The sequence below is a fragment of the Fundulus heteroclitus genome, unplaced genomic scaffold (assembly GCF_011125445.2).
Source record: "Fundulus heteroclitus isolate FHET01 unplaced genomic scaffold, MU-UCD_Fhet_4.1 scaffold_44, whole genome shotgun sequence".
Taxonomy (NCBI): Eukaryota; Metazoa; Chordata; class Actinopteri; order Cyprinodontiformes; family Fundulidae; genus Fundulus; species Fundulus heteroclitus.
Window position 1 is genome coordinate 1,310,575 of NW_023396857.1, and position 13,782 is coordinate 1,324,356.

Genomic DNA, 13,782 nt, shown 5'->3' on the forward strand with positions numbered 1-13,782 from the left:
GAGATTGTAATTCTTTTCAACATTGGTCCGTATCATGATGTTAAATATCTAAATGACCACTGCTGCTCAGGTTTACCAGTCAATTGGTATCTAGGATAATCCTAGAAGGTATCACGTAAGGTTCTGCATTCCCATGTTCTCACAGATTTTCAAACGGGCATCCATGACCCCAACAGTGTAGACCAGGTGTCAGCATATCAATCAACTTTGCAGAGGCCTAGGAACTAGCCATTAATTTGATGAAAGTATGTTGAAGCAGGGATGTGTCTGAAACCAGCTTCATACTGATTTCCATGTCTGTTCCATCATTCATCAAAAATGCCTTTTGCTCCATCATCCATCATAATTAAACCTGATCTTGACACCAGGGCTCTATCTGCTGGGACATCCAGTCCTGGGAAGACTGGCAGCTGTCTGAGCTGTTTTCCTACTAGGAATAATCTTCCTCTATGCCGAATGAGGGACTTTGGTCGGTTTGGACCTTATAATCATTTCCTGGTTGATAGGCAGCAAAAGTTGTTGCTCTAAAGGCTGGTTCACGCAGCAGAATAATTTGCCCAATTTTTGCCCTTATCTTCCCCTTCTGACATGCCCTGACCATCGGAATGGTTCTTAAGACAATCTTATTAATGCCATATGTGGTGTGTTAAGTTTGATCTGGTCTGCTCAGAAGGATGCCAGGACCACTCCGACCTTAAATCGGGGATATTGAACATGTTGGATTGTCTTTGCCTGATATCTTAGCATGTGAGGTGTTGGAGCACGCAGCCTGCTGAATGTGACGTGTAGCGAAGGGAAGGAACCATTCATGCTGACTCCTTTAACCATCACCTTTTCTTTGTCTAATATTTTTTCTCTGTTAAAATCCACAAACTATTAAAATTTTTTCTTCCTTGTTGTCCATGTTTATTTACTCCGAACACACATTTATGCAAGAAACCCCGTCTAACACCCGAATGATCTTGAGTGAAATGTGATCGACACCACACACTATACGAGCAAACCTGCTTTATCTACAATTTTTATCAGGCTTTGAAAATTGGCCGAAAATTTTAAAGTCTTGCCGTGGGAATCAGGCTTAAGGCGTTTTCATTAAGGTGCTCTGACTGATGATAAGTAAATTAGTCTAATCCGCAGCTACTTTTATCCTTTTTCTTTTTGCAACACAGCTGACAGTTTAGTTTTCAAAACCAGATTGTTGGTTTTTTGCAAGATAAATAATGGCAAAGGTTTGACCTCAAAATCACTTTCAGAATATTAAATTTGGACAATAACAAAGTGACAAAGTGTTTTCAATTTTATTTAAGTAAAATAAACTTTCATTTTTTTCTAATGTTGCTCACAAACTCAACACTTTCATAATAAAGTTAAATTTACCATGCTCAATTTGACAGATTACTTTTGACCAAAGAAAAGAGTTTTACATGTGATTTGGATTTTACTAAGTTTTAGTCCATACAGCAGCGGGTTCAGAAGTGGCTGACATGTAACAAAGTATAACGACAAAATAATACGAAGGACATTGGGAACTCTGCTCATGTCGAACCTGCTCTGTAAAACAGCAAAGAAAGAGCCAAAAGAGAAGTTCAGCAGGGAGACCAGGTGGGGTGTGCAGGTGCTGATGGCTTTCTGCCGGGTCTCCTTGGATCCAGAAAAACACACCTGTAGTATCTTCACATACGTGTAGAGGATGAGCGCAGCGAGGATGAAGAGCACAGAGAAAGTGTAGACCAGTCCATAGAGGTTACTGGCTGTTGCACTGCTGCAGGACAACACTGCAACATAGTAATTGTTGCAGAAAACTCTGTCAATGATGTTTCCACACAGCTTAGAGGAGACATTTAGTGAAATCATGACCATTACAACAGCTAGAGGAAGACACCATGATAATACAATCAACTTGACAACCATGTTAAAGGACATCTGTGTGTTGTAATGCAGAGGGTGACAGATGGCCAGATATCTGTCATAAGACATGACGGCCAAGTTGTAAAACTCCACATTTACATACATATAGATGCAGAAGATCTGCAGGAAGCAGAGAGGAACAGAAACCGTGTGAACATCAGAGAGGATCTGGACCAGCAGGAAGGGGAACAGCGATGTGCTGCCGTACAGTTCATTCACGAACAGGCTGCACAGAAACATGTACATAGGTTCATGTAAGCTCCTGTTCACACAGATCACCACGATCAGCAGGACATTAGAAGATATGATGACGATATAAACACACATGATGATCAGGAAAACTAAGTATTTCAAAACCCCGATATCAAAGTAGGCACTCAGAGTGAAATGTGTCACCTGAGAAACATTCATCACCTTCACCAGTTTCATTAAGATGAAGGACGTAGAGAACGGCTGCAAAACCTCTTGAAGGATCTCTATGAAAAACTATTTGGAACCATAAGAATTAAGTCTTCAAAAATGAGATCCGTTTTCATTTAATCATGTTTTAAAAGCAAATTTTTGTATTCATTACTGATGAGATGAGGTTTGTTCCAGCGCTCAGTGGACAAGATGTTCTGATTATCTGAACAGGCTCTTACAGAGAACCTGGTTCAGAGTAACCAGTTCACCCAACAAGCATGTATACCCCCTGGGAAAACTCCCACAGGCATGAGGAGGACATGCAAACTAAACATGGAAAGATTCAAACCTTGCTGGCCAGATGCATACTCAGCATAAACAAATTTTTCTTTCCAAAAGTATTCAAATATAAAACATCAAAACAACATCAAAACAGTGACTGAGATGAAAATATTAGATTAAATATTCCTCATTAGCAGTAAATTCATACTTTTTGTTGAAGTAGAACCAAAAGACAGCAAAATTATTTTTCATAAAAAAGTCAGTTGGACCATAAAAAAGAGGTGTGCTTTGATAAAATATTTGTTTTTGCAGTAATATCTACCTTCGGTGTTTAATCAGACCACAGAAAGACCCTCGGCTGTCCGCAGCAGCCATGAAACTGCGATGGCTGAAACTGCTCTACTCTCTTTGAACACTTTACTCCCACCAGACCACAAAGGTCTGTTGTAACTAAAATACACAAATTAGTAGACTAATTAGTAGACATCTCCTTGGACTACTAATGAAGAAACAGAATGGTAAACACAAACAGCATTCAACTCTGAAACTAGTTTTGAAACAAGAAGCCTGATTAAGGTACGATTGTTTATGCTCATGCAGTCATGAGCATAAACATCATAGGAATTCAGGTCAAAATGATACATACAGGATCATATCATCATGTTCAATGGGTGTTTGGGTTTTAAAAAGTTCCTGAATTGTTTGTGATTGTTTAGGGCTTTTAGTGGTTTTCATTATTGTTGTTTAAGTCCTGACATTTTAGTTAATTCTTTTGTGTTGTGGTCCAGCAGCCCCTGTGATTACTCTCCTTCCCTCAGCTCGCCTGCTCATTATGTTTCTTTCACAGCTGTTCAACAAACCCATGATTAGACTCACCTGGTCCCCGTTTCATGTGAGCTCTCCGGCTTCCATCATTCATTGCTGGTTTCTTCCGTTTCGCTCGCACCAGTTTCATGTCACGTTATCTTGAAGTGTATTTTATGTCATCAATTCCATTATTACAACTTTTCACTTCACCCCCCCCCCCCCTTGTATATTGTCTCAGAGTCCACAAATTAAAAAAAGGTTGAGGTCAGAATTTTGGAAAGCCAATCTGGTATCTTCATATTATCTTCTTTCTCACTTCAAGAACAATTTTTATTGAGTTGGATCATTACCACCCAACTGTGACCAAGGTTCAGACAGGTTCGTTTAAGGCAAAGATGAAAAGGGATTGCCTCTTTTCTCAGTACTTGATTTCTGTTGTGCGGTCCACCAGTACCACCAACAGTAAAACACATTCCAGCACTGTGGCCATACAAAAACCTCATGTTTCAGAACCAGTGCCTTGCACAGACGTCCAACAACAAAAGACTGTAATGAATTGCTGTGGTGAATCCAAAGTTAAGCCAAACACGGAGCTGATGCTAAAAAAAGGGTTTTTATTAAAAAAGATGACGGATCCTCCAGGGTGACAAAAAGGCTGGGACAGACTCAAAAAACAGGACAGATCATTCAGGGTAACAGACATATAACATAAACAGAGGCTGCAAAGCTCTTACCACGAGGTAACGGACAGGGACGAGACGAGATAATCCAGCAACTAAGCAAAAACGAAGGCGGGCTTAAATAGGCAACAGAACAGGAGAGCAGGGCGGGTCTAATTAACAAAAACAGGTGGAGATGATAAAGGGAGCATAAGATAAATAAACAAAAACCTAAGGTAAGGAACGAGACTAAACGGACACAGGGTGAAATAAAAACTAACAACAAAGGCCAGACAACAAAAATAGGCTAAGCATAAATCCAAAACAAGAAACAGAAATAATCCTAAACTGAAAAAATAACCAGAACCACAACAGAACATTACAAAGACCACTTGTGTTCAGACCATTCCTATCAATCACATCCCTTCAGGTAACACCATCATTGCCTGAAGTCCCCGGGAGCACCAGTGAATCCCCAGATGTCATCCATTCCTGGACATTATCCATACTCCAGGAGGGATGGGCAACCAGAACTGCTGAAGTCTCAAAGAGATGACCCTCTTGCTCTGTGGGAAAATTCCTAAATCAAGGTGTTCAGCTGAGGGCTTGTGAGTGTCCCCACCCTGGTCTAACACCTCTCACCCTGAGCAACTCTGGAGTAGGACAGTCCACCCCCTCTCCAGGAGCTGGGTTCCATACCCCAAGCTGTGTGTAAGGTGAGCCCAACTATTTCTGGGTGGTACCATTCAACCTCACACCACAGCTGACAGAGGGTGCCCCGGGCTACATAAGTCAGTTAAGGTTCGCCTTCTGTTGTAGTCTGTCCTATCATAAGGATCTGCAAATCACTCTTAAGTGTGACCTCTCACCCAAGGCCAATTTGCCATGGGAGATGCTACCAGGAGCGGATGTTCCAGACATTATAGCCTTCAGGATCACTGGGGTACTCAAACCCTCCACCACGTTAAGGTAGTGATTCAAAGGAGGAGACTGATACTGACTGTTTTAATTGTTAAACCTTTACTAGATTTACTAGATTTAGACTTTATTTTCCCATATGGTGAAATTTAGTGCACAGCAGTGGTCGGACACATTCAATGCATAATCCACACATCAACACAAATACCACACTCAACAACAAGGAATGAAACCATTAAATATTTTCAAATATTCAAAAAACTGCCATGGTTGGTCAAATTTGATTAAGATCTTTGATAACCCTTGGAACAAAAAAAATATTTGTATCGATTGCACCTTATGGATGGCAACCTGTTAGAGGAATTTGTTCTACGTCCTGAGTGAAGTAGAACAAATTCCTCTAAAAGAGGATGGCCTCTGCTGGCTATGATGGTTTTGGCCTTTTTTTTTTACAATCTGATCTAAATGTAATACAGGAGTCCTGTTGAATACCAATTATTTTGCTGGCATTTTAACAAGATTAAACACACTTCTTGTCTTTCAAGGACAGGTTGCCATACCAAGCAATAAAACCAAATGTTTAAATGCAATTAAAGATCTATAAAATAAAATCATTAACATTTTATTGACACCAGAAAGGTTCAACCTTCTTAGAAAATATAGTTATTACTGTTATTGCCTGTTTGGCACATTCCCCTCTCAGGAATATCTAAATGCACATATCTGTAAATGAAGCCTCAAATCATTGCACAAAAGTACCTTATTACCTCTATATATTTGTGACAACTAATCCATTGGACATGGTGTTATTGGAATATTATCCTAAAGTCACTTTGACCTGACGCCTCTCGGTCCTGCTGATTGCAAGGCCAAATGTTTGTGTAGCTACTGGGCATGATGATGATTGTCTAGGATAGACGGTCTTTGTTTTGTCTCACGGCAAGGCCACTGTCAAGTTTTAGGTAGAACCGGAAAGTGAGGAGGGAGAGACAGGGTAGACAGACAGGTTGCAGCTGGACCGTTGGGTGCGATTACTTTCATATATGTGATCTCTGCTCTGTTTCTCAATAAAGTGCTGGAACTTGACCACTTCACCGTGTCCTTATTCAAGGCTTGGAGGTCAGCTGGGCACTTCAGACCATCTCTCTGTTATGCTAATTCCTGCATACAGGCCCCTGCTGATCAGAGCTAAACCTGTAGCGAGGCAGGTGAGGGTGTGGACTGAGGGAGCCATACTTTTAGAGACTCTAGGAACCACCAGCAGACCTGCAGTCTGAGAGCGAAGTGCTCTGTTAGGAACATACGGGGTAATCAGAGCTCTGATATATGATGGAGCTTGATTATTAAGGGCTTTATACGTTAGAAAAAGAATTTTAAATTCTATTCTTGATTTAACAGGAAGCCAATTAAGGGAAGATAAAATTGGAGAAATATGATCCCGCTTGTTGATTTTCATCAGAACTGTTGCTGCAGCATTTTGGATCAGCTGAAGGCTTTGAACTGCATTTTGTGGACTTCCTGATAGTAAAGAATTACAATAGTCCAGCCTTGAAGTAACAAATGCATGGACTAGTTTTTCAGCATCACTCCTGGACAGAATGTTTTTAATTTTGGCGATATTCCAGAGGTGAAAAAAGGAAACTCTGGAAACCTGTTTACTATGGGATTTAAATGACATGTTATGGTCAAAAATAACACCAAGATTTTTTACTTTATTACTAGAGGCCAAGTTAATGCCACCCAGATTAAGTGATTGGTTAAGAAGTTTATTTTTTGAGGACTCTGGCCCAAAGATTACAACTTCGGTCTTGTCAGAATTTAGATGCAGGAAATTTAAAGTCATCCAGCTTTTGATGTCATCAAGACATGACTGCAGTCGAAGTAATTGATTGGATTCATCAGGATTTATGGATAAATATAGCTGAGTGTCATCAGCATAACAGTGGAAATTAATCCCATGCTGTCTGATAATTCTGCCAATCGGAAGCATATATATAGTAAATAGAATTGGTCCAAGGACTGAACCCTGTGGTACTCCACAGGTGACCCTAGAGTTTGAGGAAGATTTATTATTAACATGAACAAACTGAAATCTGTCAGACAGATAAGATTTAAACCAGCCTAATGTTTTTCCCTTAATCCCTACAGTATGCTCAACTCTTTGTAGGAGAATATTGTGATCAACTGTATCAAATGCAGCACTGAGATCTAACAGGACAAGTACATACACGATTCCATTATCTGAGGCCATGAGAATATCATTAGTGACCTTCACCAGAGCTGTTTCAGTGCTATGATGAGCTCTGAAGCCTGACTGAAACTTCTCAAGTAGGTCATTGCTTTGTAAATGTTCACAAAGTTTATTAGCAACTAATTTCTCAAGAATTTTAGATAAGAAAAGAACATTAGATATAGGTCTGTAGTTTACTAACTCATCTTGATCAAGAGATGGTTTCTTAAGTAAAGGTTTAATAACAGCTACTTTAAAAACCTGTGATACATATCCATTTACAAAGGATAGATTAATCATGTCCAAAATAGGGCCACTGATCAAAGGGAATACCTCCTTAAACAACTTGGTTGGGATTGGGTCTAACATGCAGGTTGAAGGTTTAGATGAAGCTAAAATTTTAGATAGCTCAGAAAGCTCTACTGCTTCTAAACAGTTCAAAGACTGTGCAGGTTCTAAACATTCCTCCAATGCTGCCTCACTTACTGAGGATGAGGTAATCATGTTTGGGAGGATGCCAATTATTTTATTTTTAATGGCATCAATTTTATTTATGAAGAATCCCATAAAATCATTACTGCTAAGAGCTAAGGGTATGGATGGATCAACAGAGCTGTGGCTCTGGGTAAGTTTGGCAACTGTACTAAAGAGAAATCTAGGATTATTTTTATTCTCTTCAATTAATGATGAAAAATATGCTGCTCTAACTCTGCGAAGGGTCTTGATATACAACAATAGACTGTCCCTCCAGATTAAGTAGGATTCATCTTGGTGTGTAGAGCGCCATTTTCTCTCCAATTTCCTAACATTGTGCTTCAAGGAACGCAGCTCTGAATTAAACCAGAGAGCCAGCTTCCTGTGAATAATCACCTTCTTTTTCAAGGGAGCTACATTGTCTAATGCAGAACGCAATGAGGAAGTCACATTGTTAGCAAAGGTATCGATTTGTGAATGGGAAGAAACAGCATTGCTGCCATCTATAGGGCATTTCTGCAATACTGAGGATATTAAAAAGGGGACAGACTCTTTAGGTTTTGATACCGCATTATCCGATAAAGATCTACTATAATGGAACCCTCTTTTGGTGGTGGAGAACTAAGTTAGATAAAACTCAAATGTTATTGAAAAATGATCAGACAGGACAGGGTTGTGAGAGAATACTGTTATTTCTTCACAATCAATGCCATATGTCAGAACAAGGTCTAAAGTATGGAGCCGAGAGTGCGTCGGTTTATGCACATTTTCCCTACCTCTGTGCCACGGGGTGACGTGGCACAGAGGTAGGGAGTTCGTCTTGCAATTGGCGGGTTGCCGGTTTGATCCCCCCCACTGTCTCTGTCGTTGTGTCCTTGGGCAAGACACTTCACCCGCATTGCCTGCTGGCGGTGGTCAGAGGGCCCGGTGGCGCCGGTGCATGGCAGCGCTTTGGAGGTCGTCAAGACTAGTTAAAGCGCTATACAAGTACACACCATTTACATTTTGAGCAAAACCAATTGAATCTAGGATAGTTTTAAAGGCAACACTAAGGTTATTACATTCAGTGTCAACATGGATGTTAAAATCACCCACTATAATAACCTTGTCAGTATTTAACACCAAATCAGATAAGAAATCTGACAACTCATCCAAAAAGTGTAAGGGCCTGGTGGACGATACAAAACAACAAACAGAAGAGGTTTTATTGCTTTGCAGTTTGGATGAGGGAAACTGAGGGTTAAATGTTCAAAAGAACTGTAATTATTAATTGGCCTGGGACTAATTAATAAATCAGACTGAAAGATGATTGCCACTCCTCCTCCTCTTCCCACAGATCTGGGAATGTGGAAATTTGAATAACTGGAGGGGGTTGACTCATTTATACTAATGTAGTCCTCTTGTAGCCAGGTTTCTGTGAGACAAAACAAATCAATCTGATTATCAGAAATCAGTTCATTAACTAACAAAGTCTTTGGAGGAAGAGACCTTTTATTTAATAGACCACATTTTATTGTTTTATTTTTAGGTTCAAGGTGAACCGTATTGATTTTTATTAGGTTTTTATGATTTGTTCCTTTTAGATCAGTTTTTGATCTGTTAAGTTTTGGCCGTGGGAAAGACACCGTCTCAATAGGATAATGGATGGGTAACAGTACAGAAGCTGCAGAGAGGTGTGTTAAACTACGGCTCTGCTTCCTGGTCTGGACCCTGGGTTGTCAGCATTTAGGAGAACTAATAAATCCGGCCAGATTCCTAGAAAGAAGAGCTGCACCATCCAAAGTGGGATGAATGCCGTCTCTCCTGATCAGACCAGGTTTTCCCCAGAAAGTTCGCCAGTTATCAATGTAGCCCACGTCGTTTTCTGGACACCACCTAGACAACCAGCGGTTGAATGACGACATGCGGCTAAACATGTCATCACTGGTCAGATCAGGCACTAAACAGCACTCCAGCAGTGAAAGCTGTTCCCCATCAGGAAGAGGAGGTCCTCCGCCTTGACACCGCCGACGTGTGGAAGAGTTAACCTGCGGAAGGCCCCAGGTCCTGACAACATACCTGGGCGGGTGCTCAAGGAGTGTGCAGGTCAGCTGGCTGGTGTCCTCACAGACATTTAACACCTCGCTGGACCAAGCCACAGTGCCAGCATGCTTTAAGTCTGCCTCCATCATTCCGGTGCCAAAGAAACCTCAAGTCACTTGCTTCAACGACTTCCAGCCTATTGCACTGATTCCCGTCATGATGAAGTGCTTTGAAAAGCTGGTAAAGGAACACATGGTCTCCAGTCTCCCCCCAACATTCGACCCGTTCCAGTTTGCCTACCGACGGAACCGCTCCACTGAGGACGCCATCTCCTCTGCTCTTCACCTGAGCCTGACCCACCTGGAGGAGAAGAACACGCACGTGCGGATGCTGTTCCTGGACTTCAGTTCGACATTTAACATCATCATCCCACAGCACCTGGTGGGAAAACTGGAACATCTGGGCTTCAGCACACCCCTTCGCAACTGGCTGCTAGACTTCCTCACCAACAGGCCTCAGTCGGTCCGGGTCGGACAGAACACCTCTGATGTCATCACCCTCAGCACGGGCTCCCCTCAGGGCTGAGGGTGGTGGGCCTGATCAGAGACGACAACGACCAGGACTACAGAGAGGAGGTGGAGCAGCTGATGAGCTGGTGCAGAGACAACAGCCTGATCCTGAACGTGGAGAAGACGAAAGCGCTTATCGTTGACTTCAGGAAGAACCGACCCCACCACACTCCACTGCTCATCAACAACTCAGCTGTGGAGGTGGTCAGCAGCACCAAGTTCCTGGGGTGCACATCATGGACAACCTCAGCTGGTCTGTGAACACCACGTCACTGGTGAAGAGGGCACAGAACCGCTTGTACTTCCTGCGGAGGATGAGGAGAGCCCGCCTGCCCCCGCCCATCCTCACGACCTTCTACAGAAGCACCATAGAGAGCATTCTGACCAGCTGTCTCTCTGTGTGGTGTGGAGGCTGCAGTGACTCCGACTGTAAGAACGTGAGGAGAGTGGTGAGGACAGCAGAAGGGATCATCGGGGCTCCTCTTCCCTCCATTAAAGACATTTCATCGCAGCGCTGTGTGTCTCGAGCACGTAACATCATCAGGGACCCCTCACACCCCCACCATGGACTGTTCTCCCTGCTGCCTTCTGGGAAGTGGTTCCGCAGCTTCCGCTGCAGGTCCACCAGGTTCTGCAAAAGCTTTTTCCCTGTTGCCATCAGACTGTTGAACTGCCAAAACTGCTGAAGCCACAAAAGGGACTCTGAACTGCTGAAGCAGTAAAATGCAAAATGGACTCTGTACCACATGTGCATATTGCACATTTGCACATATGCCATCAGACCGTTGAACAGCTGAAGTGAAAAATGGACACTGCAATTTACCGTGATTTTCTAAGCTGTATGAAATTTCGTTCTCTACGCACTCTGTGCATACAAAATGAAAAATAAACTTGTCTAAGTTATGGTTTGACTCTCCCACCATGGCTCATATCACTCTCGAAGGGTCTGACATCAAAGCCCTCGGACTCTGACGCAAACTTTTTATCTTTTTTTAATGTTTTTGTCTTTTGCACGCTATAATGTGAAAAAAACAACTATATAATTGTTCATTTCCTGTTGTTTGTTATTTACTCTTAGCCGGAGTGTCTTGTAAGAAATTTAATTACGGTAACACGTGGTAACAATAAAGAATCTTTGAATAAGATCGGCAGGACTTCCCTTGAACCCACAACGCAAGCGCACTCCGGCCACCTCGGTAGTCCCGGGTGATGTAGTCAGGATCCATGCAGAGTAATCGTCGGACCAGCCTTCATGAATACCAGGTCATTGATGCCAACTTTTCCACTGCAGAGGTATGCCTTGGTACATTTGCATTGCAGAGCCATCTGCACCAAGTGACAACACAAAATAGTTAAAATGTCCTCGTATGTTGTATGAGGCCACTTTTTCATATCACCAGTCATGAATAGTTTGAGAATGTGGCACTGACCTGCCACTTCAATTGCTCTGCAGCTTTTGGAAATGTTGCCACGGCAGTTTACCAATTCAGTCAAGCTGACATTAGTTGGCCCAGGGAAGCGCTGAAATGGAAGTCCTGCATAAAAACGGAAGTTTGACCCATAAATACTTTTGCGTATGAAGGAAAGAAAAAAAAGAAATAAAAGGAAACTGTGATTCCATCAAGTTCCAGCACTTTATTGATAACCAGAAAAGAGACAAAGTAATCACACCCCTGGTTAGGCCCCCCTACCCTTAATCTGCTCCCCAGCCCTGCTCTCCTTCTCACACTCTGCTTTATCGGCTGACCAGAACAGACGTAATACAAACACCTCAAGCCCAAACATTTAGTCTCACACAGCGAGTTACCGTGGTGAAATTTCTTTTCGGACACTCCGGCTAAGAGTACACATAACAGAAAACAGGCAATGAACAAAGGTTATTTTTTTTTCTGTTTGTGAACATGTTTAATATTATATGGGGTTGGATTGTATTAAAAGCTGAAGTAAAATCCACCAGTAAATAAAAAGGGTAACAGTGGCTTCCTCCACTCCTCTGTGTGTCCTGGGAGCTTTAAGGTAAATAACCTGGAACCGGGTCCAGTTTCCGGTTCCCAGGAAATGGGATACAGTTCCAAAAGCAGATTATTTCTGACTAATGAGAAGATTTCTGCATATGAGTCGGATCTTATTTAGTTTTAGTCCATATAGCAGCGGGTTCAGAAGGGGTTGACAGGTGATGAAGTATATGGATAAAATAATACGAAGGATGTTGGGAACTCTGCTCATGTCGAACCTGCTCTGTAAAACAGCAAAGAAAGAGCCAAAAGAGAAGTTCAGCAGGGAGACCAGGTGGGGTGTGCAGGTGCTGATGGCTTTCTGCCGGGTCTGCTTGGATCCAGAAAAACACACCTGCAGTATCTTCACATATGTGTAGAGGATCAATGCAGCGAGACTAAAGAGCACAGAGAAAGTGTAGACCAGTCCATAGAGGTTACTGGCTGTTGCATTGCTGCAGGACAACTTCACAACATAATAGTTGGCGCAGAAAACTCTGTCGATGATGTTCCCACACAGCTCAGAGTTGGCGTTAAAGGTTATCATTAAAACTATGACAATTACAGAGAGACCCCACAGTAATGCAGTCAGCCTGAAAACCATGTTAAAGGACATCTGTGTGTTGTAATGCAGAGGATGACAGATGGCCAGATATCTGTCATAAGACATGACGCCCAAGTTATAAAACTCCACGTTTACATACATGTAGAGGCAGAAGATCTGCAGGAAGCAGAGAGGAACAGAAACAGTGTGAACATCAGAGAGGATCTGGACCAGCAGGAAGGGGAACAACGATGTGCTGCCGTACAGTTCATTCACAAACAGGCTGCACAGAAACATGTACATAGGTTCATGTAAGCTCCTATTCACACAGATCACCACGATCAGCAGGACATTAGAAGATATGATGACGATATAAACACACATGAGGAAAAGGAAAACCAAGTACTTAAACAGGCCAATATCAAAGTAGGCACTTAGGGTGAAATGTGACACCTGAGAAATGTTCATTACCGTCAACACAAACAGATTTTATTAGATGAAGGATGGAAGCTGTCCCTGTAGGAGCAGATCAGCAGGAACCAGGAGAACTCTGACTGGGCACAATGGGAGAACTCCAGCACACTGCTACTGTGGCAATGCATAAGTTAAGATCCAGTTAAACAGCATAGACGTTAACCTTTAAGATAAACGACAGATACACATTTAGATACGCAGCCTGCTTCCAGAGAGACAGTTAGTTTATGAGCTCAACTCATGTCGGCACAAAGAAGAAAATATTCCAGCTATTAAACATGAATCATCAATGCGAGTCAGTTTTCTCTGGATAAAGGAACTGAGCTGCTGCTGTAAAAGAAGTAGAAAACAATTTCTGAGAAACATGGAGTTATAAAAACAGACAACCACAGAGAGCCTCACGTTATCTGGAGACTGAGCACAAAGTTACAGGAGCTTCACATGTGTCCAACAGCAAGAAAACTCTGGCTCCTGCTCCGCTTCTGCTTCTTTTAAACTC

General features: G+C 42.2%; 2 protein-coding genes across 2 annotated transcripts; both read right to left on the reverse strand.

The window, feature by feature from the left end:
- Nucleotides 1-1,395: 1,395 nt before the first annotated feature.
- On the reverse strand, nucleotides 1,396-2,322 carry LOC105921645 (olfactory receptor 10A3-like). Its single transcript, XM_012857501.2, has one exon. The coding sequence runs from the start codon at nucleotides 2,317-2,319 to the stop codon at nucleotides 1,396-1,398; it is 924 nt and encodes a 307-aa protein (XP_012712955.2). The 5' UTR covers nucleotides 2,320-2,322.
- A 9,674-nt stretch (nucleotides 2,323-11,996) lies between these two features.
- On the reverse strand, nucleotides 11,997-13,741 carry LOC105923201 (olfactory receptor 10J5-like). Its single transcript, XM_012859096.3, has one exon. The coding sequence runs from the start codon at nucleotides 13,275-13,277 to the stop codon at nucleotides 12,354-12,356; it is 924 nt and encodes a 307-aa protein (XP_012714550.2). The 5' UTR covers nucleotides 13,278-13,741; the 3' UTR covers nucleotides 11,997-12,353.
- Between the last annotated feature and the right edge of the window lie 41 nt (nucleotides 13,742-13,782).

Bases quoted from the DNA above. Each gene is read 5' to 3' on its own strand.
- LOC105921645 (XM_012857501.2), bottom strand. From the start codon at position 2,319: ATGAATGTTTCTCAGGTGACACATTTCACTCTGAGTGCCTACTTTGAT.
- LOC105923201 (XM_012859096.3), bottom strand. From the start codon at position 13,277: ATGAACATTTCTCAGGTGTCACATTTCACCCTAAGTGCCTACTTTGAT.